A 20,683-nucleotide genomic window follows, 5' to 3' on the forward strand; every position below is an offset into this window, starting at 1 on the left:
TGGGGCGTGCACACTTAAAGGGACGCTCGTGACACGAACGCGCTCACCGTCTCGGCGACGCCGATCTTGCGAGCCTCCCTCTCGGCTCCCAGCTGCGACTGCGCGTCCGCGACGCCGGCACTCAGCTCCTCCAGCTGCCGCTTGCCCTCGGAGAGCTCCCGCGCGAGGGAATCTCGCTCCGACCGAACCTCGCCGAGCTGCGACTCCAACGCGGCGGCGCGTCCCTCCGCCTCCGCTCGCTGCCTCTCGGCGGCGCCCTTCAGTCGCTCGTGCTCCCCGCGCAGCTCCTCCTCTCTCCGCGCCGCCGCAGATGCCAGCTCCTCGCTCTTTTGGCCCAGCTCAGCCTTGGACCGGGCGAGGCTTGAAGGGAACAACGGCGAGATGTCATTGTGGCCCAAGCGGTCGATGCCGTCACTCAGCTCACCGACGCCGTCGACCCCCTTCCACTTGCCGAGGGCTGCTGCACGGTAGACAAGCGGCCTCCCCAGACCTGTCCTAATCCCCACGCTATCTAGGTGATCAGGTCTTCGCCTCGGTTGTCGGACTCAAGGAAACAAAATGAATCCGTGAAAAGTCTCTAGTGTACGTAGGGACATATGTAAGTACACTACGACATCTTTTGTCAATCGGCTGCTGGAGGAGGGCATCCAACACCGATGTACCCACACATAGCAACCATTTGTCAATAATATAACTCATGAAATCAATACTCTACTTGACAAAATATTGATATAACAAATCTAGCTCATAAGGGAGACCGGTAAAACCACGAAAGAAACTATTTATCTTGATATTGAAAGAAAATAACAAAAACGTCGTAGTTTTTTGTTCTTTTCTCTCAACCTATCCACGTGACTTTACCGAAAGGCCCACAGAATATGGAATTCAAAACATTGGGCTGAATTTGCTTCAGACCAGATAGCACGCTTGGAGGATTCTGCACATCACAACAACAAAAATAAAATCTTAAAAAATACAAACTATGCAAAAATAGGATTTTTTTTTTTACACCTTCCGGGCTTATACAACATGAGACGCACAAACTGGCTCCACAGCAGACGGGCTCCAATCACTCGGCGACGCCGGCTGCTCCTCTTCACAAACCGACCACTCGTTGCTTAAGAAAGGCAAGGCGAGCGTTCCTCGCGGCGATGTCAAAAACGCAAACTACACGCAGTGGGAAAAGTGGTGCGCAACTGACCTCTCTTCTTCTTGGTTCTTTCGGTAAAGTCACGTAGAAGGGAAGTAATAAAATAAAATAATTCTCACGACGTTTCGGCCACAACGCAAGCAGCCGTCCTCAGGTGAAGAAACAGGTCTGTCGAGAAGATAGCGTCTCGACAAACCTGTTTCTTCACCTGAGGACGGCTGCTTGCGTTGTGGCCGAAACGTCGTGAGAATTATTTTTATTATTTTATTACTTCCCTTCTACGTGACTTTACCGAAAGAACCAAGAAGATGAATCCCTGCAGTCACGAAAGCTTTAAATCGAAACTGACCTCTCCTTCTCAAACTCCAGCTGCTGTCCCAGTTCCTGTGTTCGAGCGTCCAACTCTTGCCGCTGCTTGTTGGATTCGCTCAGCTCCTGCCGAGCCTTCTCCATCATGCGCTTCTCCTGCGTCAGTTCCCCCTCCAGCTTCTGCATGGCACATGGACACAGGCCCCGTTCACTGCTGGATGAGGGTCTCCTCACGGCACGTTGGTCGTGGGCGGGGTAGGTTAATTGAACGTAATCGCCACGCTGGTCGGTGCTGGTTGATGAAGGTAGGAAACATAGACGTAGGAGCATAGAAGCACAATACAACAATGGGTTTTCCTGCGTTGCCCTCTGCAACTTAGTCCCGCACCTACGAGACATTGCTGTGCGTGGCGGTCGTACATCCAAGTGCTAAAAGTAGGCTCAAGTCCATTTAGCTTCTCAGATCTGATGAGATCGGGAGCATTCTGCATGATTTGGTCAGAGGCACTGGGCTCTCACCTGGCTTGAAATAAAGTACAGACAGTGTCTGTACTCCTATAACGCGGTAATTGCGTTCCTGAAGAACACCGCATTATGGAAAAGTCGCGTTATAATGTATAGCGTAGGGCAAAGCACAGGCCGCGATAACACGTGAGATGCGTACGCAGGCTGAACAAAGACCGAGGCGTGTGGGTAGCATCCAGCAGCATCCAGCAGCATCCAGCTGCATCCCGCCTCATGCGATGCTGTGCCGAGGCACCCGCACAACCGCCTATTCCTACTCACGCGACGTAGTTCCGTTCACTCGATCGCGTTATATATCCAATTCGCAGCCGCGTTATAAAAAAGATGCGTTCCCTCATACATTCATCTCGTTATATCCAACTCGCGGAATTTTAACCACGCGTTACAGGAGAAGAGGCTGTACATGAACGAAAGAGAGTTGGGACGACGCGGTGAAGCAGGGGAACCAACGAGACCTTGGCTCGCGCCTGCTGCTCCTCCGTCTGCTGCTCAGCCACAAGCAGCTTCTCCCGCTGCTCCTTGAGGCTGCCCTCCAGCTGCGAGCAGTTCTCGGCCCGCACAGCCAGCTCTGCACGGAGCTGCTCCATCTGCGACAGCGACTGCTTCAGCTCCTGCCCGGCACACGAGGAGGGAGGAGGTGGGGGGGGCGGTTAGCGTGAAGGGAAGAAACGAATATACCTCGGACACGGAGGTTGCCCTGTTCCCTACAGTTGGCTGGCTCAGGAGTCAGGATGCTGAGCCGGCACCGATGAGTTTCCTGGGTTCCAATTTGTGTTTGAGACACCGGTGTATAAACCAGGTTCTCTCACGTAATGATTTAGCAGATTTAAGCAGAACTCAGCTAATGTGCGTGGCTGGGAACAGAACCTAGGTCTCATAGACATTTGTGGCAAATGCCATTAGCGGGCACCTATTAAGAGCAGCATGGCACGCGAGGAGAGCATGGTGTGGCCAGCCCAATTCCCAGCAACCGTAGTCTCCCCAGCGCTGATGTTTACGCGAAGCGCCGTGTTACTCATTTGAGGCCGGGAATCGAACTCGTGCCACCGGGTTCATAGCACAATGTGCTAACCACTACGTGCATGCGCGCACACACAGATTCACATTGAGTCTGAGGAGGTTAACATGCAACTCTCACCTGCTGCTTGTCCTGCAGGGCATTCTGCGACTGCTCCGTGTGGTTCTGCAGATCTGCCCTCAGGGCCGCTTTAGCCGCTTCGGCTGCCAGAAGCAGCTCCGACTTGGCTTTCACCTGAAGGGGCGAGAGCCAAGGTGATCACACGGGCATGTGCGCAGCGCTCGCAACGTTTACCAGCAGAGAGGGATTCACGATGCCATGCGTTGAAAGTCCAGTCCGCAGCTCCCGTGAGCACCGTGTGGTAACCCTGGGTTTTGATCGACGTTTTACGCACCAATAATCCAGGGCTTTGAGAGTAAGGGTTGCTGGATCACATATATTTGTGAAGATCCCAAACCTGCTGGGCTGCGGTGTGCGTGGGAAATGACAGTACAGCAAGTGGGTTCCTGTCCCATCTGTGTGGAGCTTTGAGTGTTATCCCCCAATGGAATTGACCGAGTGCACTAAAATACATACACAGTGTGGCCAGGTCAAATATATTCCCCTGCAGTACCTTATTCGTGCTGCTAATATGCTGGCAATGATGAATGCAAGTGACGCGTGAGCCCTTTTATTTAATTGTTTGATCTCGTGCGGCCATGGGCCGTATGAAATAAAGCTGCGGGGGGCCTTATCGGCCCCGTGGGACATCAGTTCCCAAGCCTTGGTGTAAAGGAAGCAGTTGAATCAGGTGTGGTTCAAGCCCACGTGGCAGGCATGGGACAGGGACGTGCCACCACGTGCCTGAGAGTCGAGCTGCGTGGCTTTTTCCCGCACGTCCGCGAGCTGCGAGTTCAGCTCGGACGTCGCCGCCTCCAGCGTGGCGCAGCGATCCTGCGCGGCGCTCAGCTGCGTCTTGAGCTCCTGCACCTTCTTGTGCAGGTCCTCCTGCGCCTGCCGGTGGCTCTCCGTCTGGTGAGCCAGCCGCTCCGTCAGCTGCGACAGCTGCAGGAGGTAAACCAACACGCGCGGCGAGGATCAGCGACAACGACAACAAAGTGTCACGAGGTTTTGGGCGAGTGGGGGCACACAATCGGACAAGATGACTCTGTGGCTTGTCGGTTAGTTTCATACAAAGAGATGAAGCCTCAAATTTCGATTTAAAGCTTTCGTGACTGCAGGGATTCATCTTCTTGGTTCTTTCGGTAAAGTCACGTAGAAGGGAAGTAATAAAATAATAAAAAGAAAACACCTGAGGACGGCTGCTTGCGTTGTGGCCGAAACGTCGTGAGAATTATTTTATTATGTTTTATTTTTATTATTTTATTACTTCCCTTCTACGTGACTTTACCGAAATAACCAAGAAGATGAAGCCTCATTTAATATTTTTTAAAACACGGCAATGACTAATGCTAAAATGGGAACAACTGCACTGTAAATACTCTTCAACGTCAGTCAAGTTGTTAATAAACATTATTTTTGGATAATTTTAATTAATATGAAGCAATTGTCGAGCAATAAAACTGCGGAAGTTGTCGCGGTTGTGCTGTACAGCTCTCAGATGTGTTGTCAGGTCGTACCGCGCGGTGTTCGGCTAGGAAGTCCGACGTTCCGCTCCACGCGCTGGGGAGCTTCTTCGGCAACTGACTCTCCAAGCGCATCCCCGAACTGTGGAAGCTCCCAACGACCAGGCCGCCTTAGGAATAGCATCCATATGCGCCCTTCTACCTAACCGTTAACTCTAACCCCCACCCCCAAACATCTTTCCGCCATTCCCCCCGGGGAACCGTCACCTGCTCCTGCAGACCGCTGTTCTTCTCCTGCAGTTGGCTGATTGCCTCGCCGGCACCCTCGCCCGCCTGGATCTTCCCGAAGAGTTCGTCCCGCTCGGCCTCCAGGTGTCCCACGGTGTCGCGGGACTTCTGCAGCAGCGCCTCCAGGTTCTGGGTCTTCTGGTCCTTGTCCCCAATCTGCCGGAGCACCTGCTCCAGGTCACTCTGCCATGCAAGTAGGGGCGGGGGGGGAGTTGACTGCGTGCTTACACTACGCTATGGCATTGCTCGGCACATGCCGGTTTGAATTCTTTGGGTTGTATAACCTCGTACAAGCTGGAGGGAGCCACGAAATGTATTATGCATGGTCATGGTCGATCTTGAGTAATAAAATAACAATAAAACTAAAACTTAACATGCACCACTGCGGAGCTTTATGGATAATGATAATAAACATATTTTCGTCCAAAATAATATTTTTTTGGGGAAATCACCCTCAAGGCCTTGAACACTAATGTTATCCAACAGCATTGATCTAAGCAAATTCTGGAATGGTTTAGAGCTTTCGGATTGTCATCAGCTGAGAGAGGCTTGTCAATCAAACAATGCCGAGCTGCATTCAACTTGTTGGTGAATGGGGTTCCAGCGCCCCCTGGGTGGATTCCCTGGGACTTGTTGGTGCTGCCCTGGCTGCCACAGCTATCACCGGCGCTCGCGATGGGGGGTGCCTTTCAGATTTGTGTATCGTCAAGGGCCGCGCTAAAGGCCACCAGGGGCCGCTAGTGGCCCGCGGGCCTTGCAATGAAGAATACTCACGTAAAGTATCTTCCCACATGCTGTATCTACATAGAAATTGCTGTTTTTTTGAAACGGACGCTCGTGTGTTTATTTATTATTTTATGTCACCTGCGCCTCCCGCAGCTTCGCCGTGCTGGTCTGGTGTGCGGCCTGGAGCTCCTGGCTCTGTTTGTGCGATTTGTCCAGCTGGCTCTGCACCTCGGCCACGGACGCCATGCTCTGCTGTAGCTGCACACGCGCGCACACACGTACACGCGCACAAAGACCACCCGTATAGCCTTATTAGACTGTTGGGGCAAGTGCTGTCAGCGAGCACCTATGAAGGCCGGCACGGCACACGAGGGGGTGGGTGGCCAACAACACGACCGGCCGCCTTTCGTCTCCCCAATGGCGATGTTTTTACACACAGAACCAGGTACTCATTTGAGGTTGAGGTGACCTAGGAGAGGCCCAGGACCGGTGCAGATAATCGTCACTGGTGTTACCCGTGAGCGGGAATCAAACTCGGGTCATCCGGTTCGTAGCGTAGCGCTAACCGCTCGACGACCGCTCCCCACACACACACACACACGTACAACAATAATAACGATGTCAACTTCCAGCGCGCCGCCTATCGCCACACAAACCCTCATCTAAAAAGGCACCCTGCCGCCATATGTTACAATTGTGGGCAGCATCACCCACCGTTGTTTTTTTTCATTCAAATGCATTCCGCCCAGCTGGGAACATCGGGACATATGTCCAGCTCAGCAGGGGAAAAGGTGTATTCAAAGAAGCATAGAGTGCAGGGCACACTGACAGCATCATATAAGAAGGGGGGAGGGGGTAGAGTTGGCATTGGTTGGGTGACTTTTAAAAGTATGTGATTCAGAGGTGACCAGGCAGCTCTCAGGGATTAGAGCACAAATAGGTGTGGGGTGGGGGTAAAAAAAAAAAAGGCAAAAAAACGATCATTTATCCAACATCGAGCGATGAAGGGGATACCCGGGCGTAACAAACCTGTTCCTCCATGAGCGACAGTTGCAGGGTGAGGTCGGAGAGCTGCTGCTCCCGTTCCATCACGCGCTCGCCCGAGGCCTGCCGCTGCTCCTTGAGCACGCCCTGCACCTCGCCCAGCTGCCGCTCCGTCTCCAGCAGCCGCGCATGCAGCTGCACACAACCCCGCGGTGAAGCGATTGGCGAGGCGGCGGTCTACAAGGTCGCCACCGTTACGGCGCTCCGCTGTGTGTTTTCTGGGTTGTGACCCTCCTCGCAGCACGTGGAGAATAAAACTACCAGGCGTGCCAAACGACGCGTGAAAGCAACCCGAAAACACATCGGCGAGCTGTAAGAGCATCGACTTCGCGGACCGCCGTTAGTTACCGAAGCTCCCAGCACGTGCGGCGAAACGTCGGACATCACGACGACGATGCTTATGTTATTTATGTATGTTGAAATTATTTCGCACCGGGGGAAGAACAAACAACTACACACAAAAAGCAGTTCTAAAGAACTGAGTTTTCAATTTCGAGAATGATGCTGATGGCGATGCTAATGATGATGCACACCTGCCAGCTCTTACCTGGCTCATCTCTCCCTGCTGCTGGACGTTCTGCTGCTCCTTCTCCTCCTTGCTTTGCCGCGTCTGCTTCAGCTCCAGGCCCAGACGCTGGCCCTGCGCCTCGGCCTCGGCCAGCTCGGCGCGCAGGCGCCCGAGCTCGGCGTCGCGCTCCGCCAGCGTGGCCTCCAGCGTGCCGCGCGCCCCCTGCAGCCCCGCGTTGGCCTCCCGCAGCGTCGCCACCGACGCCTTGAGCTCCCCGTGTGATGCCTGTGGGACAACGGGACTGAAACTAAACTTCTTGGTTCTTTCGGTAAAGTCACGTAGAAGGAAAGTAATAAAATAATAATAATAAAACATAATAAATACGCTCCAAGCTTGGTGGTGTTTCATTCTTCACCTGAGGACGGCTGCTTGCGTTGTAGCCGAAACGTCGTGAGAATTATTTGATTATGTTTAATTTTTATTATTTTATTATTTTCCTTCTACGTGACTTTACCGAAAGAACCAAGAAGATGAATCCCTGCAGTCACGAAAGCTTTAAATCGAAATTTGAAACTAAACTGTAAACTATTTTTATTTTACCAGGTAAGGCCCGACTGTGCTATTTAGCTCTTTTTCAAAGCGAGCCAACAACGAAGTGGCTCATCACGTGGAAATGTATTGCGACCAAATACTCTAAAAGCATGTTTCTAAATGAAGGAAAAACCGGAGGCCCCAGAAAAAAAATCCACACGACCACGGGGAGAACATGCAAACTCCAAATAAACAGGCGTCAGGGTCACAATCGAACCCACGACCTCCTGTATACCGGGCAAGGTAGTTAACATCTCGCCACAGCGGCACCACCGCTGCTGTCATCACCACGTGTGGGTTTTAAACGCTTGCTCATAGAGAGAAGCTGCTCTGCCACCAGCTGCCAACAGAAGCCTGTAGGCTGCTGCGGGCCAGTGCAGTACACACGCTCTTCATTCCACAGCTCCCCTCTGCATACAGATACAGCTTCACAAACTTCCTAACCTTTTAATGGAGCAACATGCAGGAAGTTCGCACGATGCGAGGGATACTTTTCAGCTGCACTGCCCATGACGATCAGACCCACCCCCCTTCTGACTCCCCCCCCCCCCCCCACGAGGCTCTCTCGCTCGCAGAGCCAATGAAACCGAGGCTCCCACCTGCAGAGCGTTGAGCTCCGAGTGCAGCTTCTCGAGCTGAGTGCGCCGCTCCTCCAGGGTCCCGCTCAGGCCGGCCTGGCCGTGGCTCGCCGCCTGCAGCTGCTCCGACAGCCGCTCGCACTCGGCACGCTTCCCGACCAGCTCCAGCTCCAGGGCCTGGGGAAAAGGCGAACCTCGCGTAACGCGCCGGCGGAGAATACGATCCAGAACAAAGATGTCATCGTGGCCAAAAGCCGTCGATGCGTATCCATCCCTGCCAGATCCTGCAGCTGCTACACAGCAGACACGCGGCCTGCAAGGTGTGCCGTACGATACCACCATCTGGTCTCAGGTCTTCCCCTCGGTCGCCATACTCGTGGAGACTATCCCAATGGCTGTCTCGACAACCGGCCCTTCTCCATCCCGCAAGCATGTGCCACCCAGGCATCACAAAAGCCCCGAGAACGGGTATTCCCGGGTAATCTCCCTTCCGAGTGCTTACCAGGTTCGAGCATGCTTAGCTTGCGACATCTGATGGGATCGGGCACATTCAGGGTGATATGGTCGTAGCACATCTCATCTTGTATTGCAGCACAAAGTCACTTCCCACTTCACTTTGTTCTCGGCAGCAGAGCAATGTGCTGGTTAGATGTGGCCGTTGAAATCAAGCTATAAAGATGCTCTAAGGCAGGGTTATTAAACTTATTTTCTGGTGGGTGACAAGATAAGTCAATAAAATGATAGTCAATTTTTTTTCACCAGGTAAGGCCCACTGAGCTATAGAGCTCTTTTTCAGAAACGACCGGGCCACAAATGATAGCCCAACGAAGTGGCTTATCACGTGGTAAGTACAGCAGCCGAATACTCTCAACGCGTATTTCTAGCGCATGCTGGCAGGCCACGTGACATCTCACCGATCCGCATCTCTTTAGGTTTCGGGGAGCCACTATCTCCTGGAGGGCCACGGCTCGGAGAGCCACTCCAGGAGCCTTCGTGGGCTGCTTCTGTCCCAGGGTCTGCCAGTTTAAAAACCTTTGCCATAAGGCGCTTGCTTGGTGGAGTGACAAGATCCCCTGCGTGAATGTTCCCGTGCGCGGAGCGATCAGTGGCCCTGACCTGGCGCTGCCTCTTTGTCTCCTCGCTGGTGGAGCCCAGCTGCTTGAGTTTCTCCGAGAGGGCTGCCACCTCCTTGGGGGCCTTCTTGAGCTCCTCCTTCAGCTTCTTTATGGTGTCCTTTCACGGCAGCACCGGCACGGCAGAAAGAGTCGTCTGCGTTTAAGTTTCACACGCAGCGGCACTCACGGGGCAAGCAAACAGTGCCGCTACGACGGTGGAAGCCCGAGGATAATAAAACAGTCGACGCTCGGGTAATGGAAATAGTAATTACACAATTTTGAAGTTAATGCGAATGTAAATCACATTTTGTTATTGCCTTGAGAAACACTTAATAAATTATTTAACAAATTAGTAATCGACATGATTATATAATTATACCAGTCAATCTTTTTTTTTACAAACATTAGGTGAGTTGTATAATTGTGTTCTCTTAGATCTCATTAATAAGCTACTCTTCAACGTTGGCTGGCACAACAGCGACAAAATTGATGACGCCGCGCTGATATGCACCAACTTTGGATAAAACTTCCAACGCGGGCCCGTCATTTAAAACAAAACAATATTGGCCGCAACAACTCACTGTGAAGGCGACAGCTGAACTAACATCGCTCATTCGGGGGCAGCATTTGTCAGGGCAGCAATCAATTAATGTTGGAACTGGCCGCTGAACGGAAGCTGCGATGAGTACCTCCAAAGCACACTCATCCTCGGAGCAGCGTGAGTGAGAAAAGACGACAACAATGGGGATGAGCGGAGAGACACAGCGATGGCACGGCACACACTGAACATGAAAATGCACGCGCGCCTTAAGCCAAGCCAAGAAAGGCTGGTCGTAGAGTTTTAACAGAAGCTTGACCAGCGTGTACAGGGATTGATGCTCATACTAATTCGTTTGAAAACTAATTTCTTTCGAACTGTTTTCTGTGTTTAGCTTGTTGTCCTTCCCCCGCAACTCCGATGAGCGCGGTTGGCTACGTACAGCGCGAAAAAAATTACAAACATTACGTAGATCAATAAATATATTATTAAGGTCATGATAGATGGATTAAAACCATGCGCGTAAGGATGGATTATTTTCTGTATCTGCGTGTTGTACGCAACCGTTTTGGGTGACCCACTGCTGCCACGAGAGGCGCTACTCACCACGAAGTTAGAAAACAATCGATCCTTGAATCAAATCGTAATCCAGATTTGGGGAAAGTAATCAAGAATAACCAAGGGGCTGATCATTACATTCCTTATCCTTATGGTAATGTGCAACTTTTGTGTTATGAAACACATGCAATGGGCTTCTCAATGGGGGGAAAAAAAACATGACTTCCGGCCGCCCCGTCTGCACAAGAATGTTAAAACAATCATGACGTAAGTTAATGCAACACAAAGGTAATGCTAATAGCATAGCCGCAGCAATTGATGGGGTTAATACATGAATAATGATGGCAGTAATCACGAATGCTACGTCAACTCTGGTTAGAAAGCACACTTCCAGCCGCGCGCACGTACGGCCCATTTTAGTGCCGTGGCGGAAGGAGAGTTTCCTCTCATGTTACCATGGCATGGCCAAACTGACAACATAGAGAGAGGTCAATTTTCCACGAAACATTAAGTCCCATTCACAAAATATTGAGGCCTTAAAGCTTTCATGACAAGCCAAGCAAAATATCTTCTTGCGATATCACAACGGCCGGTGCTATTTTCTTCCTCTTGCGAACTTCTCCCTCCTCCCCCCCCCCAAACATTAAACAAATTGACTAAATTGATCACGACCCGGAGTGTCTTGGCACGTGCTCACATTGAGACACTTTCACAGTTGCCAAACACCCTGCCCCCATTTAAGCGTCAGGCTTCCGATTTTTTAGGATTTTCACCGCATACCGATTGTCAAAGCAACTTTTTTTTCCTCAGCTAATGTTTTAAGTGATACAATTAGCTTTGAACATGAGGATGTGGCGCAAGGATTAAAAAAACGGCAGCCTGCCATTTGTATTCGTAGGGTTGGACAGTATGCACTTTCATCATCATCATCATCTATCCACTGCTGGATGAAAGTCTACGCCAAGCTGTCACCATTTCTCACAATGCAACAAACCATTCACCTCTCACACACTTTATAAATCCATATTTAATTGCATAGGCGTTGTTTAAAAAAGAAGATAATGAAATGCAGCCATGCAAAGCTCCGTAGCAGTAAGTGGGACACAGCTGCACCCTTCACCTTGAGCTGACTATTACCCATGCCTGTGCCGTCACCTGTGCACAGGCATGCACCTCATCTGTACCCAGCCACAGTCCCTCACTTGTGCCTACCAATGCCCGTCACCTGTATCCAGCCATGCCCCACACCTGTACCTAGTCATGCCCCTTTACCGATATCTGACCATGCCCCTCGCCTATGCCTGCCAATGCCCCTCACCTGTACCCACAGCCATGCCCTTCACCTGTACCTTGGCATGCACCTTGCCTATTCCCGACCATGCCCCCCACCTGTAGCCCAGCCATGCCCTTCACCTGTACCTAGGCATGCACCTTGCCGAAACCCGACCATGCCCCCCACCTGTAGCCCAGCCATGCCCTTCACCTGTACCTAGGCATGCACCTTGCCGAAACCCGACCATGCCCCCCACCTGTAGCCCAGCCATGCCCTTCACCTGTACCTCGGCATGCACCTTGCGCCTATTCCCGACCATGCCCCTCACCTGGGCCTGGCTGTGCTTCTGCTGGAGCTGTCGGTGCTGCTCATTGAGCCGCTCGGATGCCTCCTCGCGCTCACGCGTCAGCTGGTCCATGAGCGTCTGCACCTGCACCAGCTCCTTCTTTAGCACCTCCACATCATCCACGCCTGGGCGTTGCATCTGGGCAGCGGAGCAAGCAGGTTTGTTAATGGGCTGTCAGTCTGCAAAGCGGAGTGTTTAAAGGGGTTTTGACTGTTGTCTGCCCCTCTCGTTTGCAGGAGTTAGGATTTTTTTTTCTCCTGGACACTCGAAGTTTCCTCCCGAATGGAAATGTGCTCAGAGAAAAACAAATGAGAATTGGATAAATAATTCTGGACAGGATCTTCTGTAACAGCTAAATCTTGGGACTCAATTAAACATTGCTGCCAATATTTAAAATTATTACACGTGCACTCTCACAGGTTCAACTGTTAATTTGTATTCGCATTACCTTGGCAATGGAGTTACATGTCTCAAGCGTCTATGGATATGTGTGCATATTCATTTTTTTTTATTACTGAGCAATATTCATTAGTTAACAACGCATAAAACAAACTTAAACACAGCTGTTGAAAAAAAAAATCACATTTATACTTTGTCCGTGTAAATAATGGTGGACATGACACCACAGCTCATGACATCAGGCTGTGCAATGTCATTCAGCCAGATGGACTGGATAATTAGCAAGACAATACCGAGCACATGCACATTAGGCGGCGGTAGCTAGCGTTCCCAACACGTAACGCAGCACGAGCCAGCGAGGTTCCTCCTCTTAACGCAACTCGCCCCTCCGTGCCACAATCATACCAGCTCTGTTTTTAAGTCTCCTACAACGGCCTTTTCCTTCGTGAGGGCATCACTCAGCTCCCTGATCTTCTCCTCAGCGGCCTCCTTCAGGCCCTTCTCCTCATCCACGCACGACTTCACGCCTGCGGGGCGGCAGGAGGGGAACAGCAGCTGCATGCCATCGTACGCCAGTCGCGAGCCAGTGGCAGTGCAGAAAAACGAGTTCATTGCCAGTCTGAAATCATGGGTTCGCCCGTTCTCAATGACCCCCGACATGCTGGCACAAAGCATGACGCTGCACACCAGAGCGCTAACCAAAACACATGGGATTTTAGCAAGCAGAAATTCAAATGTACGTTTTCAACGTTTTCTTGTTGTAATTTCATCTTCAGAGCACTGATAATTACATAGGCAAGAATGTGTAACTTCGTGAGCTCTAAAATGGGAATTATTCAAATGTCCCTGACAAATAATTATATAAACAATATATTATCACACTTTGGATAAAATACATCCGTTTCAAACATGATAATGCCACGTACGTGTGAAGCCCTTTTGTCAAGCCAGTGCTGGATTGAGGGTCTCCCTCATGTTGCGCAAGATTCTGGGGGTTGTTTGACCATACTTTACAATGCTGGATCAGTGCAGATTGGCAAAATTTGTGCAGCACAAAACATTTACGAAAAGTACAGCTCAAGAATGGATCTTTCTAAACTACCATCGGTTAACAATGCAGCTCCACAGCAGCCTACAACCCGTGTTCTACATGGCGGCCATTCATCCAAGCCGTGCCGGATTAAGCTAGTGCAGGGCCTGTAGCACATGTTATAAAGGGGCCCTAAATAAATAAATAAAAACACATAAATATTTTAACTTGCATAGTAAAGCAATTGTTTTTTTTCACTTGCTATACAGCCAGATAATACGACAAATCGCTAACCTTAAACACCCAGTCGTTCATAAAGTTGAAGGTGGTATAGTACTATAGTAATAGAGCAAGTGCAGAATCACTGAACCGGAATGATAGCTTGAAAGCATTTAGCCGGGGGCCCTTGAAAGTGCGGGGCCCATAGCATATGCTACTATGGCTACAACGATAATCCGGCACTGCATCCAAGCACAATCCAGGCTCAGTCCTGCTTAGCTCCAGAGATCTAACAATACCAGGCGTGACCCAAGTGATTTTGTCAGAGGCGATGATTTCATGCCCGAGTGCATAAAGCAGACCCTCCCGTCGAGTGAGCCCCAAACAGTTCTGCATGCAGACGATTTACGATTCGTAAAATGTATGTTTATTACCAAGACTGGTAATAAAGTTACTACTAATAACACGAGCGAGAAATATATTGGCCCCGAGGTGTGAGGTCCTGTCATGATCAGGGGCAGCCATGATCAATCCACTGCTGGATGAAGGCCTGCCCAAGTCGCCACCATCTTTCACCATCCTATCGATGCAACAATCCATTCAGCAACCTGCAAATGAAGCGATCTCTTTACTCCAACTCCGTGGTGTCTAAAAGAAGAGGCTTCTGGGGCTGTAGTCTTTTTCCTCTCGTTTTGAGAAGAAGGCCTGAGGCATCATTCCCTTATTATGGTATTTTAATTATTTTTTTTTACATTTCATGAACAAGTCCACCAATGTCGGTCCCGCTGCTTTGACAATGTCCACAATTACACTGTATGGTCCCGGGGCCTTCCCCCTTATACACATAATACAGGTGAGGTGTGACATAATTTACAATAAATGATGACGACGATGATGATGATGATGATTCTCACCAGCCATATCAGAGGCCAAGGAGGCTGCCTTCTGCTCCAGAAGGTCCTTCATGCGCTGAATCTCCTGGTTCGCCGTCAGAGCATCGTCCAGTTGGGCTTGCAGGGCCTGCACCTCTGCAACGACGAATCGGGCACACGTGCACACTCGACGACTCTGCGTGCCCACGCAGTTCGCAAAAAGTGTGGTTTTGCGTCTTTAAATGTAAAAAGGGGTTTGTATCAGGCTTGCGAAATGTGCTTATCTGAAGAGAGAGCAGACCCTTGGTAAACATGTACCTGCCGTATCAACCTTTTCACCGTCTTTGTCGCCTTCCTGCAACGATACAAACAGTCATAAACTAGGCTCGAACGCACGATAATGCTCAGCGATGTGTTGTTAATTACAACTAATGTGGGGTTGTTCACGTGAATCAATGAACGTGTTAATTGCACACATTCACATTTTACTACGTGTATAATGACTCACAAATTTAATTTAATTTGTATCTTTCACTTTTAATGTATGTGTCAAATCATACATGGAATAATTATTTCCACTTTTTTGCAAATGTAATGCAAGTGTTAATTTAACCTAATGGAGAGTAAGACAGAAGAAGACATATCATGCAATGCATATCATACAGTACAAATGAATGTACACATGAAGAAGAACTGACCCTTTAATCAAACTGAAAAAAATATTTGGACATGCCTGGTTGGCAGTGGTGCACACGTACAGTTAACTAAATAACTCAAGTGTTATTGACGAACGCGCCGAGTTGTTTTCTTTCACGGAATTTTGATTGTCAAACTTGAAAATCCACCAAACTGTGAGCATGGTAAATCATTGCATTCTTGACATTTATACATCACTTTTAATCCGTCTTGTACAGAAAAAAAACACCTGCGCTTGAACGGAAATCCATGCCTCGGAGCAATCATACACAAAGCATGCCATTATTCGATTGACAGAGATTGGCTTTCAACCAGAGTTAAACGAACCTGCTTGGGCTGCCCCTGTAACTTTTCCAATTCTTTCTTGAGCTCTTCTGAGTACCATCTCTCCTCCTACAAACACGACAGCTCTTCAGTAAGTCAGGCAGGCTGAGACCACACATTCAGTGGCTAAGGAGACAATTATATAGATTATTTAAATGTTAACTGGTACAGTCCCACAGATTTGACACCACCTCTGTGAGACAAACACGAGGACGTTTATACATTTAACAAAAATATGAACTGATTTGGTGCAACCCAATTGTTTGAGGCTTTAATCTTTAATAAGACAAAAATATTTAATTTACCAAAACATTAAACGGAATTTTTTTTTAACAATTGTACGATCGGTGAAATGTCATAAGAGTGTCAATCGGATTTCTCGCAGTGTCAACGCAAACCTATGCCTATAATAATTGGCTCTTAAAAAATAAACACCACAGAACTACTTCTGAGACCCCTTCAAGTGCCCTTGCGTATTCACACATTCGTGGGTAAATGCGATCAGATGTCTGCCAGATCGGAAAATGATCATCACATGGCAGTAAAACCAATATTTAGCATTTTCAGAGATCAAATGTATCCATATTAACTAAATGTAATGTGATGTCTTTTTTCAGTAAGGTCGTTGGTGAACTGCGCTGAGATAACGCACCACACTTAACAACTCGATTTGATCGCGGGAAGCTGAAACCCAGATTCACATCCAGGATTTCCATGGTGTCAGCGCAATGCTCTGACCTCTATTACACCCAACCACCTTGCAGTTTAATTTCTCTCATGTAGAATGCGCTACCGAGTCACGGCAAATGACATAATCTTTCTTGAACTTCACCAACAGTTACGTTTTGGAGAAACAAACTAGTATACAACATAAGTAGCTTGTACATTTACCACACAACTCTGGGTGTGTTTTTGGGTTCCAAGAATGCAAGTCTTTACTCAACAGGACTTCAGGAATCACGCCATATACAATGAATGCCGCACCTTTAGCGATGTCTGAACTTCATTGAGCTCCTGCCTCAGTATGGTCACCTCCCCGTCCCTGGAAATGCACATCGGCCTTATTATCAGAAACATTTTAAAGTGTTTGTTTTGTGGAAATCCACGGGATGTCCTTAAAACTGTGATTGAGCCAAAATCAATACCAAGACGAACTTGATGCTAAACTATCGATTTTTTTTATAACTTCATTTGCAATTGCATTTGACATACACGGCAAGGCCTCGACATCCGCAAGGGTTCTGTTGTTGAAAGTCTGCGTGAAAGTAGAATTCGCGAATGTAGAGACTATGTTTATATGGCAATAAAGGGGGTTAGATTCCCGTATCCGACTGAACATACGCGAGAAAATGTAAATGTTCCATAACATTAATTACGCCTATTGACAGTCATGCACCGACTACTTTTTGAGTTCAACTCATCACTCATTTCTGCCTTTTACTGTGGCTCGCATTTCCACCGCTCACTTGACTCTTACGCCCCATGATCGAAATATGAAAAAAACCTCATCACAAAATAAGGAAAGAATTGCACAGGAGGCAATGGCACTTGAAAGAGTAAAAGCACTGTGGATGGTGGCAAATGGTCCACAATCCACCGCTGTACTGCACAAGTACAGTACCCCTCCCCCCAGGATGCAGTGGTGGCAAATCGCGAATAGTAGAGGGGAAAAGGCATGAAAACTGAAACCGGTATGCAATTATAATATCGTGTATCATAGAATTTCGCGTAAGAAAAATACGCGAGTGAAAAAGGTTTTACTGTATCCTTGTTTGTTTACATAAAAGTACCCATCACCCTATATCTGTTTATGGTTTCTTTAACTCAATTGTCTAAACACAATGTACGTTCGGGTTTTTTTTTCCTTTTACATCGATTTAATCTCGTGCAATACTTTCGATTCCTCATGTGACACAGTTGTTTTCACTCCGATTCCCGTTCGCTTCATTGCCGTACTTTTATTTGATCTGCTTCTCTCACATCGGTGACCGAGGTCAACTCTTGCAAATTATACTATCCTGCTCTCTTTTGAGTTCTCACCTGGAAAAACAAACGCGTTTAACTCAACCTCATTTATGGGTACTGTAAATGGCATTCATAAAACCATGCGCACCGCACGTCCTTCCTCCAACAAAACACTTCCGCATATGCTAAGGAAAACCGGGAAAGTGGCATGACACATGACGGGAGGGTGGGCACAATCGACCGGTACCTGTTGTGGGACGGGACGCTGACCGAGTCGGGCGTTCCGTCCGCTGACGACCCCTCGCTGTGGCAGCTCTGGTAGTGCCTGCTGAGCTCATCTGCTGAGCCAAGCGACTTCATGCAAATTGGGCAAATGAAACCCTACGCACGCGCGCACAAACAAGCAAACACGTCGTCGCACGGGTGGCAAAAGAGCCACTCATTCGCTGCTCGCTGATGTTATGCAGAAACGACCAGGACCGTGGACGACAGATAAGCGACGCGTTTGCTCTGGTCAGCCGATTGCTTGCAACAAATGGTCTCCTCCCCAGCCACGGTAAACACACACTTTTTTTAATGAGCATTTGTAAAAGGGCTTCCGTGGCTTGTTCCAGGATGCCGCTAATTGAAGAAACCAATGGGTTTCCTTTGCAATTAACATTTAAGCAACCCAAGACAGCGCCATGCATGTTATTTGGTGAAATCAGAACAGGTTTCCAGCACGGCAAACTCCCTCGAAGAGAATCGCTTCCCTCATCAATGCCAAACAACACAAACAAACCCACACACGAGCAGTCCCAGTGGCCTTAAACAGATGCCAACTTTTTTGTCCTTATTTGTGGGTCAATTTATGAATACAGTAAAACCTTGGATTACGAGTAACTTGGTCTGCGAGTGTTTTGCAAGACGAGCAAAAAATTTAAATAAATATTAATTTGATAAACGAGCGAGGTCTTGCAATACGAGTAGTACGTATATACGCTTTGTGTGCCGAGTGTCACGTGATCACAACTGATATACGAGTGCTTTGATATACGAGTGCTTTGGATTACAAACACGTTTCCGGAACGAATTATGCTCGCAATACAAGGTTTTACTGTAGTGAGAGATATGATTGAACTAGTATCCTGTGTAATGTCTTTATAAATATGAAAACCATTCTAATCGATTTCTTAAATAGCACTGCATATTTCCATCAATTCAATGTTTTATTTGCAATAAAAAATTGAGGTTCAATGTTCAAACGTGAGTGTGATCCACAAATTGTGGGTCAGTTGGTACGTCTGCTTTTAAAAGGTCGCGCGAACACAGAGTAAAACCCCCTATAACGAGCACACAGCATGCAAACCCAGATTAGCAAGGGATCAATTAAACTGCACTTTAATTAGAGAATTGGGCACTCCGCTCTTTTGCAGGGAGGCCAAAACAGGAGCGGGCCAACATGTGTTTTGGTTTTCTTACGTTTAAACAAGACGTGGTGTGCAGAAACATGTAATTCAATCAACAAAATTCGTCCGCTCCTGAGACTGGCCGTACCCGAATTATGGGCTGGGGGGGGGAAGCTTCATTTCACTAATTCAAAAGCGCAGCCTAATCCATCTCGCGCTCCCACTAGCGCCCTCACTGCAGGCCGCCCTTGCACCACAGCAAGCCAGCGATGCAAAGAGACGACGACATAAAAAACTACTTCGGTGTGGTGCCCGGGCGACGGGGCGGCGCTATCGGGCGCCCTGACCAGCGGCGGAACGCTGTGCGCAGACTCGTGGTGCGAAAACAATTCCACTGCCGAGCTGTACGGCTGCATGCACACGGGGCAGATGAACCCCTGGGGAGACACGTTCACTCTCGAGAGTCAAACGAACCCGGCCACTCCAGGGTGATGATCCCCTCCCTCCCGTCACGTCGCCTTTGCTGAGAAACGTTGACGTCTGCAGTGGCGTGCCTTCGTGGCGGATGCGCACGCCCAGAGGGGCGTCCCGTTTAATAATGGATCTCAGTGGGATAATTCCTGGTTCAATAAAGCGCGGTGAAATGAATAGTATACTGTGAAATGAGATGAAGTCTTTATTTGAAGGGGAGACTGCAACCCATAAAATGTAAACATTTAAATCCATTCTCATTCCACCGACAGATGAAGGCCTCTCATGCTATGTCAGTTATAGGGTTTTTATTTTATTTCCGCATACTTCACCATGTTGGTCAGTGCAAATTGAGAAAGGTGGGGGGGGCAGGACCGGTTCAGATACCGCTCGCCAGTGATATTATCCATGGCTGGAAATCAAACTTGGCTCGCCAGGTTCACCACTATACCACTGCTCCTTCCCCGAGACCCATATATTGGAGATTTATTTACATTTTTTGGTAACTTAATTGTGGGAAAATGTTATAGACACTGGATATATGATTGCAGAACCACATGACCCAATCTTGCACCGCAAAGGAAAATTGTGTCTTCAGGTCTCCCCCTGAGAGCCATTGTGTTCTCCCTCCATTGTGTTCTCCCTCCATTGTGTTCTCCCTCCATTGTGTTCTCCCCCCATTGTGTTCTCCCCCCCATTGTGTTATCCCTCCATTGTTCTCCCTCCATTGTTCTCCCTTCATTGTGTTCTCCCTCCATTGTGTTCTCCCCCCCATTGTGTTCTCCCTCCATTGTGTTCTCCCCCCATTGTGTTCTTCCTCCATTGTGTTCTCCCTCCATTGTGTTATGCCTCCATTGTGTCATCCCTCCAACGTATCCTCCCTCCGCGGTCAGTAATGGAGCATAGCAATCACCCCAAACCTGAATCAGCAGTGTAGTTATTAACATAGGGGGCTTGGGGGAAGATTCAATGCAGGTCCTCTGTTGCCCAAAAGGGCACATGATATCACAGCTCAAGGTGGAGCTAAGTTATAGGCGGTAGTTACCGAGGATGCCTATTCACTTTTATTTTATCCAAACAACCATCGGTCATTCATATAAAAGTTGCTGTGAAATCGATAGGATGGATAAAATAAGGTATACATCCCTGCAAAAAAAAAACTATCCTCCTTGCCAAAAGGACAAATA

General features: G+C 48.7%; 1 protein-coding gene across 6 annotated transcripts in view; it reads right to left on the reverse strand.

Annotated features, from left to right (window-relative positions):
* Positions 1 to 20,683, reverse strand: part of EEA1 (early endosome antigen 1) — a 49,810-nt gene that overhangs the window by 16,545 nt on the left and 12,582 nt on the right. For 3 of the 6 annotated variants that reach the window (XM_078598883.1, XM_078598882.1, XM_078598885.1), the window contains exons 3-21: positions 19,325 to 19,462; positions 17,885 to 18,018; positions 16,657 to 16,714; positions 15,676 to 15,741; positions 14,971 to 15,007; positions 14,695 to 14,808; positions 12,937 to 13,058; positions 12,115 to 12,270; positions 9,419 to 9,535; positions 8,324 to 8,479; positions 7,173 to 7,418; positions 6,611 to 6,760; positions 5,720 to 5,839; positions 4,835 to 5,038; positions 3,846 to 4,046; positions 3,123 to 3,236; positions 2,440 to 2,595; positions 1,500 to 1,639; positions 48 to 360 (exon numbers count right to left, since the gene is read on the reverse strand). In XM_078598883.1, the coding sequence (XP_078455009.1) occupies positions 48 to 360; positions 1,500 to 1,639; positions 2,440 to 2,595; positions 3,123 to 3,236; positions 3,846 to 4,046; positions 4,835 to 5,038; positions 5,720 to 5,839; positions 6,611 to 6,760; positions 7,173 to 7,418; positions 8,324 to 8,479; positions 9,419 to 9,535; positions 12,115 to 12,270; positions 12,937 to 13,058; positions 14,695 to 14,808; positions 14,971 to 15,007; positions 15,676 to 15,741; positions 16,657 to 16,714; positions 17,885 to 18,018; positions 19,325 to 19,462 (2,742 nt within the window). The remainder of the gene's footprint in view (positions 1 to 47; positions 361 to 1,499; positions 1,640 to 2,439; positions 2,596 to 3,122; positions 3,237 to 3,845; positions 4,047 to 4,834; positions 5,039 to 5,719; positions 5,840 to 6,610; positions 6,761 to 7,172; positions 7,419 to 8,323; positions 8,480 to 9,418; positions 9,536 to 12,114; positions 12,271 to 12,936; positions 13,059 to 14,694; positions 14,809 to 14,970; positions 15,008 to 15,675; positions 15,742 to 16,656; positions 16,715 to 17,884; positions 18,019 to 19,324; positions 19,463 to 20,683) is intronic. The other 3 variants (XM_078598886.1, XM_078598887.1, XM_078598884.1) reach the window with 1 other exon arrangement.

The sequence above is a fragment of the Lampetra planeri genome, chromosome 11 (assembly GCF_965212315.1).
Source record: "Lampetra planeri chromosome 11, kcLamPlan1.2.h2, whole genome shotgun sequence".
Classification (NCBI taxonomy): Eukaryota; Metazoa; Chordata; class Hyperoartia; order Petromyzontiformes; family Petromyzontidae; genus Lampetra; species Lampetra planeri.